At 44.6% G+C, this 26,065-nt stretch overlaps 2 protein-coding genes across 5 annotated transcripts in view; one reads left to right on the forward strand and one right to left on the reverse strand.

The window, feature by feature from the left end:
• The window catches only part of LOC144125032 (neurobeachin-like protein 1), an 85,863-nt gene extending 71,404 nt beyond the window's left edge, over positions 1–14,459 (forward strand). For all 4 annotated transcript variants that reach the window (XM_077658070.1, XM_077658071.1, XM_077658072.1 and 1 more), the window contains 11 exons: positions 330–439; positions 1,150–1,267; positions 1,349–1,446; positions 2,040–2,156; positions 3,643–3,845; positions 5,224–5,396; positions 5,492–5,586; positions 6,468–6,581; positions 7,200–7,352; positions 10,435–10,586; positions 11,954–14,459. In XM_077658070.1, coding sequence (XP_077514196.1) covers positions 330–439; positions 1,150–1,267; positions 1,349–1,446; positions 2,040–2,156; positions 3,643–3,845; positions 5,224–5,396; positions 5,492–5,586; positions 6,468–6,581; positions 7,200–7,352; positions 10,435–10,586; positions 11,954–12,098 — 1,478 coding nt within the window. In that variant the 3' untranslated portion in view covers positions 12,099–14,459. The remainder of the gene's footprint in view (positions 1–329; positions 440–1,149; positions 1,268–1,348; positions 1,447–2,039; positions 2,157–3,642; positions 3,846–5,223; positions 5,397–5,491; positions 5,587–6,467; positions 6,582–7,199; positions 7,353–10,434; positions 10,587–11,953) is intronic.
• Positions 14,460–18,808: 4,349 nt separating this feature from the next.
• Positions 18,809–25,853, reverse strand: LOC144125033 (uncharacterized). The gene is made up of 4 exons (XM_077658074.1): positions 25,504–25,853; positions 23,229–23,498; positions 21,573–21,799; positions 18,809–20,736 (listed from the first exon to the last, which is right to left on the reverse strand). The coding sequence occupies exons 2-4, from the start codon at positions 23,487–23,489 to the stop codon at positions 20,016–20,018; spliced, it is 1,209 nt and encodes a 402-aa protein (XP_077514200.1). The 5' UTR covers positions 23,490–23,498; positions 25,504–25,853; the 3' UTR covers positions 18,809–20,015.
• Between the last annotated feature and the right edge of the window lie 212 nt (positions 25,854–26,065).

The following is a 26,065-nucleotide window of genomic DNA, read 5'->3' on the forward strand; positions in this document are numbered from 1 at the left end:
ACAAGATGTGGCTCCAGTTGGCAAACATTTCGTACTTTGATGTATGGGAACTGGAAGCTGCGTCTTGTTAATAAGTTTCCTTCGGAGTACACTGCCGCAGCAGTCACATTTCGATGCAGGCGAAATGGTTGAGGCCCCTGTACTGTGCGATATCAATGCATGTTAAAAAGTGGTCAAAGTTACCAGAGACCTCCACTACGGCGTTCCTCATACCCGAGTCGCTTTCGGGCATTAAACCCAATAAAACTAAACCAAACCTTTGGAGTGCACTGAAAAACAAACAAAAAAAACGTGTAATGGGTTTTTACTTCTGCTGTTTGTTCCTTCAGGATTTGACTTGGGACGACTCCAGGGAACAAAGGAGCAGGTGGACGATGTCAGGCTCCCTGCATGGGCCAGCTCCCCCGAGGACTTTATCTACAAGCATAGGAAAGCACTGGTGTGTTTACTGCACACTTTCTTTCATAAAACAAAGCATCGATTTCAATGAGAGATCAAAAACTCGCCACGCACTGTAGTTGCTTTTAGCTTGGTAACGGATAGCTTATTTATTGAGATGTGAAACCGTCCTCCCACATGAAGCCTGCCACCATGGCCTGTGGGTTCTTTTCTCCTGCAGCAGAGGAGCGCTGTGCTGCTACTAACAACTTCCGTTAATTGAACCTAGTTGGGGCTAGAAAAATCTGTGTGAATTAGCACGTTCACTGCATCGTGGGTCACCAGTGGGTCACGTTGTGTATTCTTGCTGTGCAGCACAAATACTTAGTGGTGCATTGAAGCCGTGGGAAAGATAAGGTTTTTCAGACAGCCTGCGAAAAACACACATGCCAGGTCGCTATTGCAATCTATTATTGTTTCCAAGTTGGCTTTGCCGGAGGCTCACTGGGGGGCCATGCCACGCCCAAGAAAAACACTAGAAAATTTAAGGGTCGTGACGCACGGTAATAAGGGCATCGAAAATCACTGTCACTGTGAACATGTTAAGGTACCTAAAATCAAAATTAAAAGACTTGTTTCTCCCTGAAAGGCTCTATGACAGTTAGCATACATAATAGACCTGTGCACAACTTACCTTTCAGAAAGAGGTTTTATCTCCTCATAGATGTTTGCTTTCTCAGTGTTGTACGCATGCTTCTCCTCCTCCGATAGGAATCAGAGTATGTATCACTCCACCTGCATGAGTGGATCGACCTTATCTTCGGCTACAAGCAGAAGGGACCCGCAGCTGTAGAGGCACTGAATGTCTTCTACTACGTCTCATACGAAGGTATGTCAGAGCTTACTGTCCAAATGAGATGCCTCGCATGAATGGCGGAAACTAAGTAGGTGCCAATGCTGTGCTCGGCAGGTGCTGTTGACCTGGATGCCATCAAGGACCCTGTTCAGCGTGAAGCTACTGAAGGAATCATCAACAATTTTGGCCAGACACCTTGCCAATTGCTGAAGGTCTGCTCACAGTTCTTTTGGGTTTTGCTGCAGAAAACTGACAAAGAAAAGAAAAAAAATCTAGAAGCTGCTTCAGTTGTGATGTGATTTTTAGAACTGCAGATGTGCGTTTATATGGCTTTATGATATGGCCTCCAGCCGAACTAGATATTCAGTAACACAAATTGGTTGTTACATTGTGTAACTTAAGAAAACGTCAATGTGGTCTAGCTCTGTATACTGTTCAAATGATATGTGCATGCACATATTTATATTAGTGTGTGCTACATACAGAGGGTGCAGAGGGTATTCGTTGTATAGTTATAAAGAACAAATTATGTGGGTGTGTTTTGCAGATGGCATGAAGGAATCATTTCTGTTGTTATGTTGCTTTGTGCATTGCAACGTATGGAGGAAAGTGGTGGGCAGTGTAGACATTACAATCAAGAAGAACAAAATTTCCTATCTGCTTTATCTGTAGACTGCATTTTTTAGAATGTAATCACCACATTGTGCGTGTTTGCACATCAGACAATTCTGTATGTGGCATGCACAAGGAAAATTTCTTTGTTATGGCACTTCAGGCATGCGACTAAGAGAAGGATCTTTTGCAGGAACCTCATCCAAGAAGGTTGTCCCATGAGGGAGCCCTGCTGAGAATGACCAAGTCTGACACAAAGCCCCCGAATCTCTTCTTGTTCTTGCAAAACCTCAAGGCCTATGTGGTGGATGTAAGCACTCTGTGTCTTGCAGATAATTGAGTGGAATTAGTTGTACCTCTTTGCCTTGTGTGTGCTCGTGGTAAAATTTTTGTGATCTCGAAGTTGGAAATTTGTAAAATGCGGACAATTGTTTGCAGAGTTGAAAAAAATAATATAGCAGAATTTCTATGATGTGATCACGGTTCATGTGAATTCATAAAAGTTCCTGGCCAGAGTGCATTGTGTACAGTGTGCAGAATCTCAAATGTTATAAACACGCTCGCATGCCATCACGAATGATACAAATGCCGAGTCGTGACTACACCTTCGAGAACCAAGCACTCCGTGCATGTCAGTGACGCCATGGTTGTCAGTCATGCTGTACTCGCCACAAGCAGTGAGCGATAGCGCGCAGTCCACACATTGCCGACTTCACAAGTGAACGGTGGAGTACAGCTATAAAATCCCACCAGCCACAGACAGATGAGCATGAAATGCATTTCCCAGACTTTTGCACATGAATTTCAGGTTATAGTTATTTTTAGCGACCCCATGAGATTTGTATCATCGAGATTGTACTGTATAAATATACATCTCATATGTAGGCTTGCATATTTACTGTGACTAGAAGATTGTGGCACACTATGCTAAACATGCACTTAACATTTTCATTTAATTTTCTTTAGTTCATAGTTCACATTGTTTGCTAAATATTGTGGGCCTGCACTCGAAAAATTTCTGGTAGTGATATTTTAACCGTGTTGAATTCAAGTTTTCTCTCTCCACGACTGGTCTAATGGCAGCAGCACGACTGCGCACTCTCCTCTAGACCAGCCGTGGTGCCCCCATCTCCCGCTTACATGTAGAGGTGCAGTGCAAGCCGTGGCAGAAGTGGTGGCGGCAGCGCGATCGCGAAATATTTCTTCGCATTTATGACTGACTTTGAGTAAGAGGGTTTACTGTGAAAATTTTCTAGGTGATTTCACCTGCATTTATTTCGTATTTTGGTTTCTATTCTGCATTGTACTTTTGAGTCTTCACATGAAAACTGCATGTAACAAAAAAATCACGGACTTTTCTAAATTTCGTTGTCCAGGTTAACTGCGCTGCTTGATTAATTTTCTGGCTGTTGCTGTAACTGAAGTCAACAGGTCTGAGTGAAAATCAACTCATTGCAGTTATCATGCATTGCCTGCTTGTGTGTGTGCATATAGCTAAAACACTTGTTTATCTTTTCACCCCTTTTCCCTTAGTTAACTTGTTTTCCGTCACCTTTTCCGTAATCATATTCCTCCCTTGGAATCAAATGCCTCCAGAAGCTTTGCCAAATTATTGTTGCTGTTTTCTGGTCATTGACAGCAGCTACTTTCAGTGCGAATGCACATTTTGGAACAGTGCCTGTTCGTAAAACATTTTGTTACTTGTTTTCTGGGCTGTGTTTGTGACCTTAGCTTTAATCTTTCATTGTGTGGAATTGGGTTTGGTTCTCACCTGAATGCACATGGCAAATGTGCAGGCCCCTCTGAGCTGCCCTGTTGTACATGTGAACATCCCAAAGTCACCAGCACGCTCCTTCATGCAACATGGCCTCATGGACACCCTGGTCACTGTGGGTTGTGATGGCTCTCTTGGGGTCCATGGCTGGCTGCCATATGATCGCACCCGGTCTTATCCCAACTACTTCACCTTTGAGAAGGACCTTAACCTTCAGAACCCCAAGTATGTGCATCTCCTTTGCTCGGTGTTTTGTTCCTTAGAAAGAGTTTCTCATCTTGTTCAAAGTGGCTACCACGGATTTCCAAGTATAAGGATTTTTCACTTTGGCGCAAATGTGAAGCAGATAATTTATCTCTTTGCAATTTGTTGAATTGAGGTTATTATATAATAAACTTCTTTAAAGGAATCGTCACTCAAAATTCAGTGTTATTCTAAAACAGAATGATTAAAACTACATTCATCTGAGTGATGTCCTGTGACTGTCAAGGAAACCTGCAGAATTTTCTCTCATGCTTAAGTTGAGAAATTGTCTTATTCCAAGCATTGAACCTGGGCCGCTCTCACAAAGGCCATCACTTTACCGACTGATTTAGCCAGGAGGGCTAGAAGTGGACAGAGCGAAGCCAAACTGGCCAACAACCTGTCAAATATGACAGGCTTCAGATTTGTCTCCAGTGCCCCAGGGATGTGGCGTGCTTTCACATAGTTAAGCATCTAAGGATGTGCAAAGCTGTGTAGCAACTCAAAGCGCTGTTCCAATAATTTATTGTCTAAAGAGTACTGCTTTTGTCATGTGAAAGATATACACCTTAAAATTTCATTGCTCTCCGACTTTATCAATAAAGTTTAACATGGCAATACTGAGTGCTCAGCATTTCTAAACAGGAGAAAACTATACATGTGGCATAGTTTGAACAATAGACTGTATGAAGTACTACGTCATTCCTGTTCCCTGCAATGTCATGATTAGCACATCATGGACTCCATTGCCTTCATAGATGTGCTGGTCAGCCCGTGGCATGACACTGATGGTGAATTCCAATTGCAGGCCCGGAGCGGTCTGCACGCTCTGTGACAGAGTACATGAATCTGGCGCAGAGCGCGCGGCCTGAAATTGCGATTGGAGTACACTTGCTCTGGCCAGAGCATGCAGGCCAGAGCATGTAGGGCGCCGCTATCGCCGCTGAAATAGAACGTCACGCAAACTTCCGGTCGGATCCGCCGATTTCGGCGGAGCAGTCCCGACTGCTCCACGGAGCAATCTTGGCTCGGCAACCGCTCCTTGTCTACGAATGGAAGACGTGATCCGTGCCTCAGATCTGCATTTGGAATACAGTTGCTCCGAAAAGAGCAGGAAACGTTGCTCCAGAAGTGCTCCAACTCTGCGATTGGAAGTCACCATGAGTGCAAGAATCTCGGCATCTGACATTGAAACCACTCTGTAGCTTGTTAATGGTGAAATCTAAAGTGTGTTTGAAAACTGCATGAAACATTTGAGAATCAGCTAGACTTCTCTACAACTCCAAAAAAGAGATGAAGACCGAAATTGTGTCTCTACTTAGCAAGGTCAACTGCCTTATTGTCAGTTGTTTACTTCTAGGAGTGCCAAGAAGCTGGCTGGGGTGTTTCAGCCGGGAGCCAAGGTGCATAGCCGCCTGTTTGTCCTCAGCTCAGACGGCAAGTTCCTTGTCTCTGGAGGCCATTGGGACAACAGTGTGCGTGCCTACAGCCTGCTACGCTCAAAGCAGGTGGCACATGTCATCTTGCATAAGGGTGAGCCATTGTTCACGTGGGCACTGCGAAATACAGAGGGAGCGGCATGCCGTGGCAGCTTTGCACCTTAATCGTTTTATTCTTCTGGTTTACAGACGTGGTTACAAGCCTTGCCACGGACAACTGTGGGATGTACCTCATGACTGGCTCACGTGACACGACTTGCATCATCTGGGAGCTAAACCAGCTGGTGATTTGATAATCTCACATTATGCCGCCTTTCCTTGGGCTATTTGTCTTGCGGCTGAATTTCTGGCTGCTGCTTTTAGCTCCGGCGTTTGCGTATTTCTTTAAAGGGGTGCTAAAAACTAATAGAAGTTGGCCTTTATTGATAGGACGCAGTATTCTATTCGCAAGTAGACCACTGGAAATGGAGTACAGGTTTTGCCATCACCAGCCGATTTTACAAGTAAAATGCATGCATCAACACTGATTTTGAAGCACCATTCACTTCGAAATGGTAGAAATATGTCCTTTTCGGTAGGGGCGCCAGGAGTTTGAATTGGCGGGCGGGAAGATCTTCAAATCCAATTTTTTTGGCAAAGTATGAGTCCTTTTGCTGCTTTTCGAAGTCAACACAGCCAGAAAGAGCCAAAGAATCAATTTTTGCTGGGAACACAGTAGTTGGATGCAGTTTTCTTTAATGTCCCTCTAAGCGTCCCCCAAAACACATTTGCTGGCAGGTAAGGTACAGCACAGTGGCATAAAGCTCGCTGCAGATCAAAAATGTGGGGCACTTGCTAGTCTTGGGCTGCACCTCTACATTCCAGCATGACAGCACTGTAAAGGTCGTTAGAGGGCAGAGGTTGGGCAGTTTGGGAAAGAGGTGTTGCAAACTCTCTTTATGTAACGAGTATTCATTATGACGCAGTTTTAAATGTTGCTGTTTATGGAATCTTCATCTCACTGTACTCGTCTTTACACGCAGAACTTGACAAGTTGCGACTTACCTGTGATGCAGTGTCTATAGCGCCTGACTTTGCGCTTCTGAAACCATGTCAGCATCACTGAAATAATGTGAATTTTGTTGGGTGCTCTTTCAGCAGGATCATGTTCTGATTTTCTGTGCAGGGTTCTGGCAGTTTTCTTCCCGACAAACCATTTCAGATACTGTGTGGACATGATAGCGAGGTGACCTGTGTTGCTGTTATCACTGAGCTGGACATGGCCCTTTCTGGTTCAAAGGTACGTTAGGTGGCCATTTCACATAATATTCCGCTCAAGCAGTGGTGAAGGCATCCATTCATCCACCAACTTAATTCTTAGCTAAGAAAATTAAGTTACGATGCAATCTTGCCATTAAGTGCCACAGTGCTATTAATTTTTTGACGACTGTGTACCTTTGTTATGAAACTAAATATCGGAAGTTCCCAAAAATGCAAGCAAGACCAGTTGGAACCCAGCTGCTTTCAGCTGTATTTACTGTATTTATGGACCTTCTAATTATTTCTTCATTTCCTCCTTTTTCCTTCCCCTGCATGGTCAGAAACAGCAGAAATGCGTTCTGCTTTCTCACAGAGGATGCAATTATGCCACTCTTGCTTCCTTGGTATTCCGTTCTCTTTGTGCAATGTTTGTACATAAGTCTTTGATGAGGGTCTTTCAGATTTGTACTATACGTTTTTTTAATTTAGCTTTCTTGTGTTTGCTGCTTCAAATGAGGCGATTTAGCATTATGATGGGTGCCTAGGATTCTGGATTTTTTTTGTCCGAAATGTGATTTTTGAAGGCAAGAGGTATTGCCCCCAAATACAGGGCTATTCGCAGTGGCGTGATCAGTGTGGTGTTGTGGTGCATTTGCAGGATGGAACTGTGAATGTGCACAGTGTGCGCGAGGGCCACTTCTTGCACACGCTGCGGCTCCCCGGTGACTTGCCTGAACAGGTGGCGCTGTTGTCAGTGTCACATCTAGGCTTCATCTGCGTTCACAGCTGCCCGGATCCTCATGCTCTGCTGGTGAGTAACAGCTCTATGCAAATTTAGACCTGGACCAAGTACAATTTGTCCTAAATGAATTTTGAAATGGGCCCGAAATGATGATCGAGCGCCCATGCAAGGAAGAGAGTACCACCTCCTTTCACATTTTGATTCATTTCAGTGAATATACTGTTACAACACGTTATTGTTAAAAATTAGTGACCTCAATTGACAGCTGGGGCTGGATTCTCACATGGTTGGCTTTGGCTTGCACGATTGGCCGGCACGCCAGAATCAGGCCCCTGGTCCCACATTCTATAAGCGTCCCCTATACAAGGGGACAACTTTTTTTAGCAATCGAGCGGAGGCTAGGTAGGAAATGGATAGAGACGGGCTTTTGTCCCCTTGCCGTGGAGGGTGAGTTGTTCGTTGTTCAAGCTAGGGGTGCGGAGGAGTGAAAGGGGGAAGTTCACTAGGGCTGAAGAACCTACTCCCCAAGGCAGGGGGACAAAAGCCTGTCTCTCTCCCTTTCTTAAGTAGTTTCTGCTCCATTGCAAAAAAACTGTCTCCGAGTACAGGCTGGCATGTCTACTGTGGTTCATGCTGATTAGTTGGAGCTGCAAATGTAGATATGATGGCTGCGTCGTGACAGCTGATTCGTCTTTCCTCTGATGTCATCTCACCTAAAATTGCACTTGCCATTGTATCAGCAGTTGTAGTGCAAATGTGGATATCACAAAACTAGTGCTATAAAAAAGTGTCAGGGTTTTCACATGGTTAAACTGGTTACAGTGGGTTGCAGTTTAATGTGAGGTGTGTTTGGCTGCAGTGATAGCCTAGTGCTCTTGCGCGACAGCTTGCAAAGCTGGTCTGTTTGAGCCACTGCGGGTTCAATTCCCAGTCATGGATATTGATTGGATTTCTTTTTTAACCTTTTAACCTAACGTGGCATCGCTGTTGCTAGGCAGTGGCACAAGATCCAAAGATGACAAGATTCTTGGTCAGTGTTATTGAGTGTATGTGTGCTTGTGCACTAAAATGCTTATGATATATACTAAACGGCTGAAAAGCAGGAACAGACTGAGGCTGTTTGGTTTAAAGGTGGTGGGAACTTTTGGCAGCCAAAGTGATCAAAGATAGCAGTAGTGGCAGTTGCCATATTTTGTGGCAAGAAAATGGGCCCAGTATAAGCTATGCCCATTTGGCTATGCGCACTTCGTGGACACTTCCAAAATTTGGGGGGGGACCCGCTGAGGTGGCTCAGTGGCTTTGGCATTCGGTTACTTAGCCCAAAATCATTAGTTTGATCCTGGTTGTGGAAGCCATATTTTATTTCGATAGAGGTGAAATACAAAAATGCCTGTTTGCTGTGCGATGCCGGCATACGTTAAAGGATCTCAGGTGGCCTAAATTGATCCAGAGCCCTTCACTACGGCATCCCTCTTATCCCATGTGTCACTTTGGGATGTTAAACCTCATAATTTACAATATTTTTGCCAACATTTTGTCCCTGGGTACACATCAAGAAAAGCAGTTAACATTGAGAATGTTGCAAAGAATTATCATACCTTAGCAAAATCATGAGTGCTTACTCAGGCAAGTTTGGTCAACCTAGGCTCAATCAAACTCACAAAGGCCAAAGATCATTCAAACTCATGAACTACTCACTTAGGCTCACAAATCACTTGGGCTCACTCGGACTCACCAGTCATCCGGAGTCAACCACTCACACCGACTCATGCTTCACTCAGACTCACGACTCTTCTGGGCTCACTCATTTCAATTCACGACTCACCTGGACTCACTCATTTCAACTCATGATTCACCCAGGCTTACCTTGACTCAGGACTCATATAAGCTCACACATTACGTCCAACAACCCAAGTTACACGCCTAAAATGCCAGAAAAATTTGTTTAAAAGAATGGTAATTCGATGAACTCTTAACTGCAGCTAGCTTGTAGCCAGGCCTGGCTGAGAGTCATAGAGGCCTGTAGCTGCTGCTCTCGGGACATAAAGATCTGAGGCCACTGCATCTGTTCGGCAACCAATTAGAAAACAGTAAAGGAAGAACTAGAACAGCCGCGATACTGCAAACCACAGCTAATATCCAATGAGACCAAGAGCGGCAACTAATCAACTGTTCTCGCCTTTTAGTAATGTTTCAGAGTGCAGCAGCCACAAAAATTACATATAGCACGAAACAATGATATTTGCCTGCATCATCTCGACCAAAAGCGTATTCATATTCAGTGTTACGACTACGCAGGAAACTCGCATTTATGAAATTTACAAACTCATGCCCAACTGGCATCATGGGTTTGCTTGGGATCACGGGATTGTTTAACTTCGCGTCATGGACTTATTAGAGTTGATAGGCCCACATTGTACAGGACTGACCGGGAGGGCTCGAATCATGATCTGGACGTGAGCCTGGACTCGCAACTGAGATCAATTCAATTCAGTTTATTTAGCATTTTTTACAAGACTACAAAAATGCAAGGGTAAGCAACAAAAAGCTGCTGATTAGCAGCTTGACGAAGGTTGCTCACATGATCTGAACGTGAGCCCAGACTCACTCACAGCTCAGATCATGATCTGAATGTGAGTCCAGACTCACTCACGACTCAGATCATGATCTGAAATGAATGAGCCTGAGTGAGTTCGCCGACCTACGATTGTCAGTTACCACAAAGGGCTGCAAAATAAGGCATGCAAGGCACTTATGTTGACTTGTACGCATAGGTCATGCTGTGAGCCCCGTTTGTCTCTCATCAAAGTTTGTTTTTCAGCATGTACTGCAAGCATCCATGGCATTTGCTTGGCACGAGGTTCTCCAGAAAAAAGTGGGAGTCATAAAGTGGTGCCGAGGAAATGCAAACTACTCGAGCAAGACTGCATGCCATTTCAAAGTGGACAGAAGTATTTTACTTTATTAAAATGTGAAATGGTGTGCCTCAACGGTTGAATTGCTGCTCCAAGTGATGCAAATGAGTAAACTGTGGATAGGTTAATGCTTTGAGACTAATGGTGTGAAGTATCTTACTTGCCACATGCTGTCGCTTCTTGCAGTCATAGTGAACTTACCTCAGATTTGATATTGTGTGAACATTTTATTGCAGAAATCTGGCTACGTGCTTCACCTGTACACTATCAACGGGAAATATCTGCTGAGGAAGGAGGTGTCAAGGGCCATTTCAGACATGACTGTTTGCGATGATTTCCTCATCACGGGCGACGAAGATGGATTGCTCGTCATCTACGAATTGTTTGGGTGCGCCATGTGTCTTGCTTTTCTTCTTTTGCTTTTTTGTTAGCAAACATGGGAGGCTGACTGCTGCAGTGTGCGCAAGAACTGCACATATTTAAATAGTGAACAATTCATAGTCCATTTTTGAAGTTGACCTCATTGTTTAAATGCAGTGGAATTTGTGGGCATACCTTGCCTTCTTTAAGCATGGCTACAGAATTTCTGCTTCAGTAACAGGTAGTAGGAGAGAGAAGGGCCGCACAAATGGGACGGTGATGTCAGTGGTGCAGATGGGAGTGAGATCTAAAAAGGCCAATCATAAGCAGTTGTGGGGGGTGAGCAATGCTGCACATTTTGGTGTCAGCCAATGGAAGGCTGTTCGCAAGGTCTCAAGGTTGCACGTGATGAAGTCGCTGTACTAGCCTGGTGCCTCAGAAAAAGAGACTGCAGAGCAGAGATTGTGGGCGGGCGGGCGGATGAACGTATGATGTGAAATTTCAACTTACAAAAAAAAATTGAATAACTTTTGCCCTGGCGTAAAAAGTGTGCACCTGACCTACAGGGCCAGTGGTCAGCATGTTCACGTTATCTCTTCGCGAATTACCGGTGCCGTTGACTATCACAAAATCATCAGATCGAGCTGTGATACAGCGAACACCTTTTGAACCTAATGATGCTAAACACTGGTGACACGAACGCGGGTGAAGTGGGGACGCAACTTGTCTACCGCGCGCTTTTGTTGACGGACAGATGAACGAACAAACGAGTAGGTGGGCGAACGAACAGGAATGTGGGAAGACGGACCTGCAGACAGATGTATGATATGAAATTTCATCTTGCAAAAAAAAGTCGGAATTTTTTTCTTCCCGCATAATGAACCCTCCCCCCCGAATTAACATCAACTTTTCTGGAAATAAGTGGGCCCATTATGTGAATAATTACGGTATGCTGTCAAACTTCAATGAAAGTATGTGGACTAATTTTTGGCAGCGTTTTATTTTTTTATTGCAGCTTGCATAGCATGAGGAAGCAGCTCTTGTAGTAGAGAATCAAGGATAGAAAATGCTTATGCAAAACATGGCTTTTGGGAACAAAGCTGAATATGCACACTCATTGTTCTTCAAAGCATGATTTGTCATTTTGCATGCTGCGCATTTCTCTTGGCTGGTTAAACTTGGTATAGTTTTCATTTATTCCTTTTACTGCAGATGCGTATGTACTCACTGTGAAAATTTTGAGCATTTTTTGCGTAGTCTGTTTCAACTGTGGTGATTGCTGACAAGTGCTAGAAGCTTTTTCAATTCCGCAGCTGCATCCCTACTATTTTCATTTTTGAAACTGCATCTCTGTGAGATGATGTTCTAAACAGCCACCTTTCACTGTGCTTGCAGCCTGGCTGAAAAGGTGTCACTGCCGCTGTGCTCGCCCATCTTGACCGTGGTTCGAACGCCAACGAACTCGCACCTCATCTGCAGTCTCGGCAATGGAAAGCTTGTTGTCATTGGAATATCGACGTCGTCACTACGTTCTTCCTAAATCCCCCAGGACCTAACTCAGAAGCGCCCAAGCATTCAAGACCCAGGTGCCTGAAAGGGGAACCACAGTCTTCCCCAACACGTGACTCGCAAGCATGCACTGTGGCCTCCGCGCATGCTCTGCGGAAGTGCTGCACCGCAAGGAACCCTAACCTAGCACAGAGAGCATTGTGGTCGTGCAAGGCGTTGGTTTTTTTTAATCGTTTGCACGGGTATTGTTAATGTTTTGTTTCTGTCTCTTCCTCTTGTTGACAACATTGGTTGTGACAGTGAAGCAGCACGAGTGTTTGTTCTAGCACCGTTATCAACAAAAGGAAGGTGTGCAGTGCTTTGAGGAGGTGGCACACACTTATGCGCTATGAAAAGTTTGCCCCCATTGCATATTTTACACTGCATTTTGTAGTTGCACCAGCAGTTTCCGTAAACCTAGCCCCAGCAGTCAGTTTGGCACTGATATGTAGTGTTTACTGTGATGCGCAATTTCCTTAGTGTCCAGACTGAGGTGCTGCTTTGATAGTAATTTAAATGGAACTTTAGTTTGAGGTTCAATATCAGTGTTCTGCATACTGACCTGGTGCACGAAGGCTAACAAAACATTGTGCCTGGTGCAACTGCTATGACTCAACGCATCGCAGACAACAGTATCCAGGAGTTCTTGTGTAGGGGAAGCATAGTGAATCGCTTGTGAATTGTGCATGGCATGTTTGCCGTTCTTCAGAGCAGGCTCTCTGAAGCAAAGTGCAGTGAGAATGAACTCTCTTGTTCTGTTTAAATGTGCTTGCTAATAGTTTAACCTAACCATGTTATGTGCTATCATAGGAGCTTACGATTTAGATTTAACAGACTACGGCACTTGAGTTTCCACCTTTGTGGCGAGTGGTAGTAGGTGTCAGTGCTTTGCAGTACGACAGAGATGGATTGAAAATGAATGCAACTTATTTCATAATGTCGGAGTTGCCTACAGATTGTGCTTTGTTTCAGGCTTTTACATGCTTAATTTGTCTTGATACCTGCCCAATTTCATGATGCATGTTAAGCTCTGTTGTTTGCTATGTGCCTCGAGTTATTTTTGCTTCATGACCATAATCGCGAAATCGGAATATATACATAGTCTGTTGACAGCGCAGAGAAAAATGTATTACATAGGTGTTCGGAGGCAGGTTGTGACCTGTCTTTTGAGACAAAACAATGGACGTTCTGGTACGATCCGGTTTCAGACAGTGGTAGCAGGTCAACCTGTGAAGCTCTCAGTGTTTATAGTACTCCAGAACACAGTGCCCAGACCACAAGTACATGTAGGTTAGACTGCGGTGCATTCAGATATATCTATAAATAGACAACATGTATCTGTAGCGCAGTGACTTGCGCAGTGACATCCCACTGGGAAAATTTTTACAGACCTAATATTAGTTTACAGGAGTATGCAGAACGAAGTCTTTCGTCGTGCTTGGCAGTCCAGCTTATCTATGTATATTACTGTGGACATGGTAGCACAGCCTACTGGACTTACGTATTTTACGTGTATTAAGTAGTAGCACAGACTCCTGTGAGCTGTAGAACGGGCAAGCTTATGGAGAAGTTTTTTGAGAGTAGGCTGAGCAAGCTTGTCGTGTAACGTTACTCACAAGAAAAGGACAAGTGTCGTGTGCGTGGTGGTGCTAAATGTTTGGAAACCAGGCTAGCAGGATTTTCGGCAGTGCTTGTCGCCAGGGGATGTAATCGAAGCTCTGACAGAGCTGGAAAACATAAAAGTGCAAGCAGTTTTGAGATGTAGGTTGTTCTCAGCCAGCTTTTGTTGCCCTTGTATCATTCCAAATTCATGGACAGGGTGTTGGTTAGTAGAGTGACTGGTTTTGTTTCATGATGTCAGACATGTAGGAGGGCTTTGGAGTTCTTAGAAGTCGCGTGTTATGCTTGCAAACGTCGTATGAATTCCACAGGCCATGTACTTATACAGAGCAAGAGTGCTTAAATGCAATTGTCCTTGCAGCCGAGCAGTGCCAGTGGATGGGCTTTTTCACATAAGAGCATTGTTTGTAGTCACTTTATGCAAAATTGTATGCACATGCAGAATGTCTCATGTGGATGGTGGAGTCAGTCAGAATGGGCTCATGAGAGGCGAGCTCTTCACAGAGGGTTTGCACCTAACGTTTACTTGTTGTGTTTTTTATACTAATGGTTGTTACATATACTATATATATATATATCTATACCAGTTGGACTTTATTGTTTTCCTAAGATGGAAAGCCTTGTTTACAGTTTACTCTGTACATTTGTGTAAATATGCCATGAAAGCCGGAGACTGCAATCTATTTAATAGACACATATCTGAATAAAACTATTGCAATCGCAGCACCTTAGATTATGTGCACACTGTCTTTTTTCAGATGAGTTAACCTTACCATATTGCCAGAAAATAATGGCACTGATCTATTCAATGCAAGCAGTGTTTGCAGCAGATTCATGAACTTATGTTTAAAACTGCTAGTGGTATTGACTTATCCTAAAGATGCTAACATTTCTTTGTTGAGTCACAGATGAGAACCAAGGACCAAGGGACCAAAATTTGCAGTTAGTATTGCTTATTAGATATGCATTAGATATGTTCTGCTCTTGGGTCTTTGAAACCAAAATGTTGCCCCAAAAAATTAATCTAAAATGTTGTGCTTGAGCTCTTTTTGTTCACTTCAGCATATTCTACCTCACATGGGTCAGTATTTCACTAATATCAATTTAAACACTTACGCTAGCTGAATGTTTTGTCAAATCAAGGCCTCTTTCTCATTTGTGTATGTAATCTCTTAACCACCAGAGCACACAGAACCACAATTCTTGTTTCAAGTTTTCTTGTTCCAATGCGTGCAATGTTTGCAGCACATTCATGAGTTTATGCTTTTTTAAAACTGCTTCTCTTGCACCTGATAGGACTGCAGGATTACCAGAATTTAAACACTGAATGTTGAGGTCACTTATAGCCATCTCAATACAAAAGTGCTTCAAACATTGCATTAAGGCGCGCTCACACTAGCGGGAAGCTTCCCGCGCCGGCACAGCGTCAACGTCGACGCTGCCTCGCAGCTCCTCAGAATGACGCTCACACTGCGCGCGTTTTCTCGCTGCGGTTGTCTTGGAACGTGGAGAGAGGAGGCGCTGAGGGAGGACCCGAACGAGCAGAAAGAGAAGGGGATAGTCACGTGACACTAGAGAAGACTGGAAAGCGCACCCTGCTAGCTCCCCTCCCGTCGCCCTGGCAAAGCAGCCGCCGAGTGCCCGGCCGGCCGGACGCGCGCAGCCTCCGCCTCCGCCGACGGGGTCACTGAACTGGGACCGACGTCACGGTTCACGGTCGGCGCCCATTGGCTGTTCTGGTCACCGGCACGGGAAAAATAGGTACCGAACCCATCGCTCCGCGGGACGGCAGAACAGGCTGTCCGCGAAAGAAAAACCAGCTTGGGCGGGAAGCGGCACGCGGAAAACGCCCGGCGTTGCGCGTTTTCCCGCTAATGTGAGCGCGCCTTTACTCTTTCCTTGCAATACATATTCACGTCTAAATTTTTGTGGAACAATCTCAATTTTTATGACCAAATGTGTTTCGGGTTAACTGGCCAAGCATAAAAGTAATCTTAGGGTTCTGCAAATATTGAAATTTTTGAACATGAATAATAAAAAAAATGGCTTTGAATATCAATTAACTGTTCAGAATTAAAAAATTGTCAAGAAAGAAATAGGCAAACTTTGTTGTCCTTGTTTTTAAAATATAGAGCGTACGGTCTTTGCAACCCAAGCTAAACTAAACATGACTCAGCAGCATGTGAAAAAAAAAAAATTGTGAACTGAAACGTATACTGTTTGATTAGACAGCATAACAGTATGCAACCTGCAATGGGGTCATGACAAATGAGTGACAAAATGGAACACATTTACACACAACTACATGGCAACAAAAATTTGAAGAAAAAAAAATAAAGTGATGGATGGTAAAACTTTGTTAATTTGAACAGCACGAGACCAAGAAAAATGTCCCACTTACGTCCGGGATATTTACACAATTGGTTACCCTGCCGGTGACACCAAGACTCGGCCCCACTTTGGAACCCTGTGAAGAATTCTGCAAGTGGGCTTTCCTGCACTTCACAGTTGACCAAATGTGACGGCAGAGCTTCCGCTAGAAGAGTTGTGAAAGCAACAGGACGAGTGCCCTGGGTGTGGGCTTTAAGTATGAAGCACATTATGAAAGCATAAACAAAAAACCATGCAATTTGACGTTGTTCGAAGCGAGTGGTCAGCCGTCATGCTTTCATTACATGTGGCATGTGGGAAACCCTTTTCACTCACCAGCGTGCGATGACTTAAGCTGGGGAATATGACTGGTGAAAGGTGAAGGAGACAGATTAGTGCACTGTTCTAGACAATTTAAACTCGATCTTCAGATCATTCTCCACGTATTGAGTTAACCAGAGTCGGATTTTGAAAACAGACTCAATCACTGCCAATTTTTCGGAAATTCTTGAATACTAATTTCTCAAATCGAATCTGAACCGAATAAAATGAACATTCAATTGGTATTCACATTTCCAAACATTCATACACCATTATAGGAATTTTGAATCTAAAATTGGCCCAAATCTTTCCTGCTAATTGGCCCTCAAGTTGGATTAATTATACGGGCGTGCAAATATTAAAATTTTCGAATAAGAATATGAAGAAAAAATCCTTTCAAAAATTGAAACAAACATCTCATCATATGAAAAAAAAGACTTCAGAAAAAGATAAACAGGCAAGTGTTGCCCTTACTTTCTTGAAGACAGTGTATGGGTTTTGCAATTGAAATAAGCAAAACTAGGCTCAGCACCATACAAAGAAACACGATGCAGATAGATATGTATACTGCTCGATTAGGCAGCATAACAATGCGCAACATGCAGTGTGGTCTTGCAAAATGAGTAAATCCATTAATCGACACATGGCTGGCAACTGAAAATAATGCGATGACTAGTAACGTCATTAATTTGGATATCAAGGGACCGGAAGAAATTCCCGGGATATCCGAAGGTTGATTTGTAAAATCCCCCCACCAAACAAAAAACTGACGGCCAAAAATGCGGTGAAGCCTTACGAGGAGGCTCCATTGCACGAACACTCAAAAGCCCATGACGAGCGCGTTGTTTTGGCGTGCTGGAAGAAAAACGCGCATGTAAGCAAACATACATTGGTGTCGCTACACAGCCGGGCTATTTTACAGCGAAAGCTGTAGAAGCAATTTAGGGGGTACAATGGTAGCTGTGCAACACGTTAGGTGAACATCACCGCCACATACTACCTCAAAGCGCGATTGAGGTTTCCACTGACCCAGTGTGCCAGTTATACGCCTTTCCTTTCCTCAAAACCAACAGAGGGTTTAGATTGTGAATAAAAGAACCCTGAAAACTAGACTATATGCTTCGTGCAAGCAGGCACTGAAGTCCATGAACTGTGCCAGGAATGCGATTGAACCAAAAACCGCAAGCGGAAGAGACCGAGTTTGCATGTGAGTGTGCAGACGGCCTACTGGGCCTGTGAAACATCAAAATGGGCCTGCCACTCTAGACCTTTTGGCTACTACTGCCAATCAGCTTTCGCTGATTAATGCACCAAGCCAGTAAGCTTAGAGCTAATAATTTTTTTCACCTTCGCGACAGGGGCCCTATGAACGTCGTCACGCCTGCCATTACGTGCACTTAAGATATGTGCAGGTTGCAATTCACCATGGAATAGGTGGGAATAATACACATTTGCTTGCCCTGCTGTGACACCTCAATTCGCCCCTTAGAGAGCCTCATGCAAAAGTTCACTGGTGGGCTTTCCTGCATACCATAACTGACCAAGACGAGATGGTGGAACTCATGCTGGGAGAGCTGCAAAGGCGACACAACGAATACCATGGATGTGGGTGTTCTCGTTGGGATTGTTTGAAGCAGGCGGTCGGCCATCTTGCTTTCATCAGGTTCCATGTGGTTCTGGAAACTGCTAGCGGAATTTCGTATCACTTCCAAGCCTATACTCGTATACAGCTTAAGTCAGCAGTGAAGTCCACAATCAGGATCGCTGCACAGAATTCCTCCACGACAAAAAAAAGTAGTCCGTTGTTAAAACTTTTCTTGTTACCTAAACAAGAAGCTAATCACAAGAAAAAATTATAACCTCTGGAATGCTGATAACTGGCTTGTTTAATAAAGTTGAACATTAAAAAGCTGATTTCATCTGCTGTTGTGATTGGCTAACAGGGTACTACAGGATGCCTTAGACCATGGCCCAGTGTTAACTGCTCCTAAGATTTGCAAGCTGTATCCTACTATAGCAGCGTCTGAATGAAATTAGTCCATGCAATAAATGACTGAAAAGGAAGTCAAAAGGACGCACTTGCACTGCTTTACTGGCACTTCAAACTCTATCTTCGGATAATTTGTCCAGGTGTGGTTTTGCTAGGTCCAATTTATATTTGGAAATTTTTGAGCATCATTTCTTAAATATGGATATAAACCGAAATCAAACATTCAATCCCTATGTGAAATTTTGAATATTTGCACAGCCCTAATTAATTACCTCAATTTGATTCAGCATTACTTGCATGATGCAGTGTTACTCATTTAAGGTTCTACATTAGTATTTCAGGGCATTCAAATTCATTATAACCATGTTTGATCACAGTTGTTTCTGTGATACCAAGAAAGCCACATTTTGAAAAATTTATTTTCTTCAAAGGCAGTGACAAGAACAAACATTTGCTCGGACCCTATAAAATCTGGCTTGATCAGCAAGCCGAGTTAGTCTTGCAAATATGTTGTTGAAGCAATGTATAAAAATAACCTTGACCTTCTACCAGCTTGGAAGTTAAGCCTGGCAGGATACTAGTGTGTCTAGCATATGCACTGAAACATTAAGATGCGCCCACAGTTTTTAAAATGTCTTTTCATCAGTTCCATGCATAAGCGCAAGCCAACCAAACAAAAAAAAACGAATAAATAAAAAAGGCCGCTATGGGAACGCCATACAGCCCTTTAGTAAAGTCGAATATTCTGCAGTACAGAATTCATTGAAGTACCTTTCCACACAGTAATGCTTTCCATGTTCATCACCTAAGATATTTGCTCTAAAATATAGCTGCACTTAGCTTTGTTATGAAACTAAAACACAGTCAAAGAAATTTTTTTTTTTCCGATGCAAGATTAATGAGTGACCCTTGGAAATCACCCACTCACGCTACCTGCTTTGATGGCAATTTGCATGCCTAGTTTACATACTATTAATCATTACTCTTCTTAAAAACTCTGCCTTAAATAAATGCATTACTTCAAACAAGCAATGATATTCACATGGAGCAAGATTGTCACCGTTGGAGTTGTGTTTACAAACTTTTTTGTATCTAAAAGTGTGTAGCGCTTATTCAATCAATGCTTCCTGGCATACAAGTTACACATAGAAAGACATCCAGAACAGGCTGGTAAGAAAGTATCACCTGTACATCTTTTGCATTGTCTGTTTTCCACTCTGCAGTTCCTTCACATAGGACCCTGTATATAGCTACATAGCTTCACACCCTTCTCTGTTTTCCAAGAATACTCTGCATTAATTTTGTTGCCTGTCCATTAGAACAAGCAAGGAAGTTCAGCACCCTGCCCAGCAACGTGCATCCATCTATCCCAAAACTCTATAGCTGCTTACTTCTTTGAGAGCTCACTCCAGATCCAGCAGAGCACCAACAGTAGAATTCAGACAGTTGCATTGCATTCTTTGATACCAGCCTAAGTGTTCCACAAACATTTCACAGGTGCACTGTCAAAACACAGCCACTATCCAAGAAATGTTGCAACACAGGTGCTGAAGGCAAGCCAATATGACTTCATCAACGACCGGTACTGCTACAGCACTGTGGCAATTATCACAGCGTTCCAAAAGGAGGTTCAAATGCACTCGGGTTTCGCTCACTTGCCACCTCATCATAACTTGGTGGAGGTGTGGCCCCAACAAGCCTGTCATCATCGTCCACGTCACTGGCATCAGCTCCTACTGTAAGCAGGAAGTCTGTGTCGTTCTCCGCTTGCGATGCATTCGTGCTTTGGGCCGAGTCATCATGAGAGTTCTGCAGAGCTGTTTCGGAGCTCTCTGGGTCAATGACAATCAATGGTAACTGGTCACTGACAGCGACATCTGTTTCTGAGACACCAAGAAGATCGTCCGGCAGAGAAGAATCCTGAAGATCAACTGTCGTCCTCTCACTGACGGAGTTCGTGCGACTGACCCTGGTGCTGCAGGTGCTGGTCGACTCTGAAGGGCAAGGTGCCGTGGGTGCCACCAAGTCCCGGTGCTCTGCTGTTGGCGTTGTCAAAGGAATCGCATCGAACACTTGGAGAGCAGGTGGGCTGGACACATTCGTTGTTGGCAGTGGGGATGTGGTGTCTTCTGCTGGTGGAGACTCACAGAGGAGATCTCTCTGCGTTGCTGGTAGAACAGAGGGGATAGCCGGCGCCTCTGGCACAACACTCGTTTCACTGACAGGGTCAAGTTCATTCTGTCGCTCGCTTTCTTGTTTCGAGGGCAGTTGAACCTGAAGGCACGACAGGGCAGCTGAATAACAAGGGTTCTGTGCCTCTGTTGTAGTGCTGCAAAAGAAAAAAACAGTTCAGGCAAAGGCCTTTTGCTATGTAAAAGCCAGCTGAAGCAACAAAAGTTGAGCAGAGCTATATTCAAAAATCTGCAAAAAAAAAAAATACAGACGATCAGATGATCTGATGCTATGACCTGCATAAGCAGAATGCACTTTGAAGGATGATGTTTTTCCGTTTGATGCTTTTCCTTTCTGCCGCATTTTATTTGCGCGAAAACTGCGCCATTTAATTTCACTTGTGCTTTCTGAATACGCTGTTTTAAAGATCTGCCATGTCCTCTTCAGCTTGCTGGGCCTCAACAGCCACTGATACACCAAGTGTCATGAACCCAACCCTTCGTACCACATCTTTCCAAAAGCATAGCTGTTCCTTCTAGCTCTTCGCAAATTGGGTGTAATTTTATCCCACCATATCGGAAAGCGATTCTGTTCTACATTCAATGAAAATGAACCCTCCAAGGAATTGTAGTGGGACGCGAGGCTCAGGAAAGATTTCACTGAAATAAGAGCTTAGTTTTACAGTTTCATTGCATTTCTTGGTGCCAGTGTCGCATGCGGGATAAAGAAGGCAAGCAGCGTGCTGCGCCGCTTTCCTCCTTTATCATCCTCCCCCTTGTTATCAGTGCAGCGTCCTCCTTGCCTCACTCTTTGCTCCTCTACCACTCCCGTCTGCTGCCGCCACAGAGGCTTTGGCCACCCAGACCAACGTTTCCGCACACTGACAGCAGCACTGCTTCCACAGTAAAATGCTAGAGAAGGTCACCAAGACAATCTTGCAATTCTCATTACTGACGAGTTGGTTCTGATACCCACAGTACACAACTGACATACCTTGTGTTAGTCTGTGCAGTGGGTGAGACAATGGGTAGCAGGAGGTAGCTCTGGCCATTGATGTTCATGATGTGGTTGACTGGAACACTGCCTGGTGGGCTGTTTTGAGGGCTTGCTGGCAGTTCTTCACATCCAGGATATAAAGGAGGCAGGATGTTCAGAGACAGCTGGCTGACTGAGTATGTGGCACTTAGTGGAGGAGCTGATGGCAGTGTTTCACTGTTGGCCTGGAGATGACAGCAGAAACCATGTGTTACTGCTGTGTCAGCAGATAAAGACATCCCAGTGCAAGTTTTGCTTCAGTTCTAAGCAGTACCTGCTTTTTCAGTGGTAAACAGGTGCTTCTTCCTGTACAGCACTTAGGTAGCACTTTGGCACTGGATGCATATTACAGTGCAAGTACCAGCCCCACGTGTTGGATATGTGTCTCACTTGACTAAAAGCTTGACTTAGAGCTGATGTGATGCAAAAATGCGCACTTATTTTGGTCACGTGCTTTCCTTTTAATTCTGTTTGAGCACAACAGTAGCACATTTTTGGCCATACCAGACTCGAGCCAAAGACAGCCATGCAAGCATTTTTCCTCTAAGGGACTACAGACACATCTTTTTAGTTGCATGTATTCTCTGTAATTATGCATAAGACGTTAGAATACATTTATGACTGTGCGGTATCCACCTACAATCACTAAGTGATTTATAACTGAATTTCTTCTCTTATGCTGTTTTGGTTTCATCAACTAAACAATGGCTGCAACATTTAAGGAGTGTTTACGTCACATGAGGCATGAAAAACAACTGCAATATAACTGCTGATGTATTGTTTTTTGCTATTCCAAATCTTGAAGCAGGCTTGCTCATGTACTGTAGCAAATTAAAACAGCATATCGGCGATTATATTGCAGTTGTTTTTCATGCCTCACGTGATTTAAACACTCCTTACACATCACAGCCACTATTTGGTTGATGAAACCAAAACTGAGAAAAGAAATTTAATTATATATTACTTAACGGTCGTAGGGGAATATACCATGGGGTTGGTACATGTATGCCCATGTCTAACGCATCATTTGGTTTGGTTTGGTTTATGGGGCTTAATGCACCAAAGTGACTCAGGCTATGACGGGTGCCGTAGTGAAGGGCTCCAAATAATTTCAACCACCTTGGGTTCTTTAACATGCACTGACATCGCACAGTACACAGGCTTCTAGCCCTTCATTTCCACCGAAATGCGACCACTGTGGCCGGAATCAAACCCATGTCTTTTGGGTCAGCAGCTGAGCATCAGAACCACTGAGCCACCGCGGCAGCTAAAAGCATCACTTAAAAGAAGAAAGCACGTAAGCAAAATGTGGTGTCTGTAGTAATTGAACATTTCTCGCAGAGCAATAGTTCAAGTATGGCCACTATGTACTTCTCATGAAATAACAGCATGTGAAATTAAGTTTTAAACAAACTCATATGAAAAAGCACGGTCCAGAAATGGTGACTAATAAGCTAACAAGGAAATGTTGCGCAGAATTAATTGAGATGATTCAGAGCTCACAGGAGCTTCATGAACAAAACTCCACTTGTACAATGGCCAAAGTACTTGTCAAACCTTCAACATAACGTGTGACTGTGAATGCTATGAAGATCATTATGGTCGGGGCCTCACCATGTGCAAGCCACCATTTCCTCGCTTGCCATGAACCGGCCTGCCACTTTCCCGGCTGCAGAAGGGCACAGCAGCCGCAATGAGGACTAGAAGCGACCCAATGCCTGTCACAAGTAGCCAGTTGTAGTCCCAGTTGTGGAAGGCCAGAAAGATCCCTCCAATGACCAGGACAGATGCCACGGCACCCAGCAAGAGGCCTGTACAAGTTGGGCTGCTACACGAGAAGGAACCGCCACTCCTAGGTTGCTCTCGTGATGGCATGGTTGACACCTGTAATTTAATGGCATGGTTTTTGCAGCTCATGTACACTCAATTCCGATCTCTAAAGCACAACATGCTTTCCAGTAATCATTCTTTATGGAATTCAAATCATGCATGGGAATTAATCCAAAGGAAGCCACACAAAGCAATAAAGTTGATTTTGGCTCACCCATCATAATTTCTTTTTAAAAAAATGAAAATGTCATGCCACCTCTCAACATATGCATGACCTGCACTTTAAATCAATATTTTAATACAGAATAAAACCTCTAGGAATGTTCATTTGTGTTTACGATTTTGAGCCAAAGAGCCACAATAGAAAATACTCAGTACTTTTAATTTGTGCACTCTGAGAAGGAAGAAAGAAATATGCAACTTGTTTTGTCACCATACACTGGTTTTGCATACAAGTGAGAAAAAAAAACACACCACACCTTATTTGTACCACTTGTGTTGAATGCATAATGTCCTCTAGTTCAAGAATGACAGACAGTACCATCATTGTTTTTTTTTTTATTATTACAGACCTAACCAAACGTCACAACTTACTGTATATCATGCCCAACTTGCCATGTATATTCCCTTCTCATTACCCTGTGGTGCAGTTCTTCCAGTGCCATGCTTTTTTAATTGCATAGTTCAATATTATGAAACATGGCTACAGAATATATGAAAGCTACAGAGGTAAAATTAATTAAAAGCAGAACACTGTGGCTGCCTATGGCGCAAAAGGTGCACCTATTCTGTTTCCTGGCTCCAGTACACTAAGCCAGTTTAAATGTCGTAACAGGCAATTGGGGCCTCTGCAGCTGTGTATTGTGCCAGTTGGTCTCTTGCCCCAAGCACACAACAGGCTTGTGTGTCTCTTGTGGCAATAGCTGCGACGGCCATTCACCCTTTATTCGACCCAATCAACCATGTATTCTTCCCGGAGGTTCTGAACCGAAAATAACTCCAGCAAGACCCCACCACGGGCCCCTTTTGCCGCGGCCTGCCAGGCGCGTATGCGCTCCGGACCCCGCCAGCCATCTCGCGTTTTTTGTGTGCTCATGCGTGAAAAAAATCCTTTGTTTTACGCCGGAACGCGCTCTCAAGCAACCGAACCCACGTTCTTTTTTTTTTTCTTCTTCTCATCCCGGGGAACTTCGCACTTGGGCCTGTCTCCCATGATCTATGACACCGACGCCATCGAAAATAGTTCCCGTGCCGTCGGTCAAAGTCTACCAGGAACGCGCCAGCCTCCAGCGGCTCTGAAGGAAGAAAAAAACTACACAAGTAGCAAACGAAGTAAAATGAGGATAAGGAAGCGCCTGCATGAGTGACAAAGTGCCCAGATAAAGCCGCTTCGGCGGTGTTGCGCGGCGCGGGCTAAGAGCTACTGCACTGCAGCGTACAACACGAGAAAAGCAGCCGACAAATTGATAAAACTTTTCGTGTAGCTTTACCAGCGCGGATTTGTGATCCCATACGCTGCACTCACTAATGTTGACGGAAGCGATGTGCTTGGATCGTCGACCACGGAGTGCAGTGCAACGACCGATGTGCGCCACAGAGCTCTGAGGCCAGTGGCGCGTTTAATAATTCGAATAAGGAGGCCACGCTATAGTGACAAGACGCCGCCCGAAAGCTGCCGGTTGCGCTTCATTTGCTGACCTCGTCTTGACCGTAACACGGTTGCGGGTCAAGTGCGCTGGCGACAGACACGCCGCAACTACCGCTGGGTGAAATCACCGATGAATGTAGCTTGATGCACGTTCTCGGAAAGATGCTTCCTACTTGATTTAGTGCAATTCCTGTGAGTCACCGACATGCGGCACTGAGCCAGCGAGCGAGCCTACTTGGCAGGCACCGCGAGTCGGCGATAGCTGATGCTTCGTGCGGCGTCGAAGCTGGAAATGAGACGACGGCTGCACACTTGTCAAAACGCTCGGATTAGAAACGGAGCGAGCAAACCACGCGACTGAGCTTGGACACACGGCAGACAAGGAGCTAAGCAAGAGAAATGAATGCTTACCGGATGTCAACAAACGTGGCAAAGACGTTCGCGGAGCGGGCCACCGCTCCCGGAGCTTTGAACTCCGAGCGAGCACCGAAGGATGAGAGATCCAGCGTGGATCGTCAAGGCCCAGTCGGCGATTCCCTGCGTTCCATGATGTGACACCCGAAGCCGTCTCGGATAGCACGGACGTCTCAGGTTTGCGCCGTCAGGTGCTCCGTTGTTCCGAGAGGGGGCAAACAGACAAACTGGTTTTTGTACGCCAGAGCGTCGCGCCTCCGCGCAAGCTTGCAGCAGCAGCCAGATCGTGAACGCTAAGTGCCGCCGGCATCCTCTCCCGCCGAGAGGCCAGCCGGTCTTTCGGAGTTAAAAGGCACACAAAAGCAGCATAAAAAACGCAGTCCGCTCGCCTGGGGGAGGGGAGAGCCTGGCTAGTGCTGCCATCTATTTGTGTACGCGCAAGGCGCGCAGTGGTGCGTGCTTGCTTCTTGCATCCCTCGCTCACATGATTGCTCTTGCTGCTCTTGCCACATCTGTGCGGTGAGTCTGTGCGGGCTGGCGGGCGGGGTCTGCTCGCTCT

The sequence above is a fragment of the Amblyomma americanum genome, chromosome 3 (assembly GCF_052857255.1).
Source record: "Amblyomma americanum isolate KBUSLIRL-KWMA chromosome 3, ASM5285725v1, whole genome shotgun sequence".
NCBI classification, from domain to species: Eukaryota; Metazoa; Arthropoda; class Arachnida; order Ixodida; family Ixodidae; genus Amblyomma; species Amblyomma americanum.

Excerpts from the sequence above, each read along its gene's own strand:
- LOC144125033 (XM_077658074.1), bottom strand. The coding sequence starts at position 23,489 with ATGCCATCACGAGAGCAACCTAGGAGTGGCGGTTCCTTCTCGTGTAGC. Across the intron at positions 21,800-23,228 it reads GAAATGGTGGCTTGCACATG|GCCAACAGTGAAACACTGCC; the intron begins GTGAGGCCCCGA and ends TGTCATCTCCAG. Across the intron at positions 20,737-21,572 it reads ACTGCACAGACTAACACAAG|CACTACAACAGAGGCACAGA; the intron begins GTATGTCAGTTG and ends TTTCTTTTGCAG.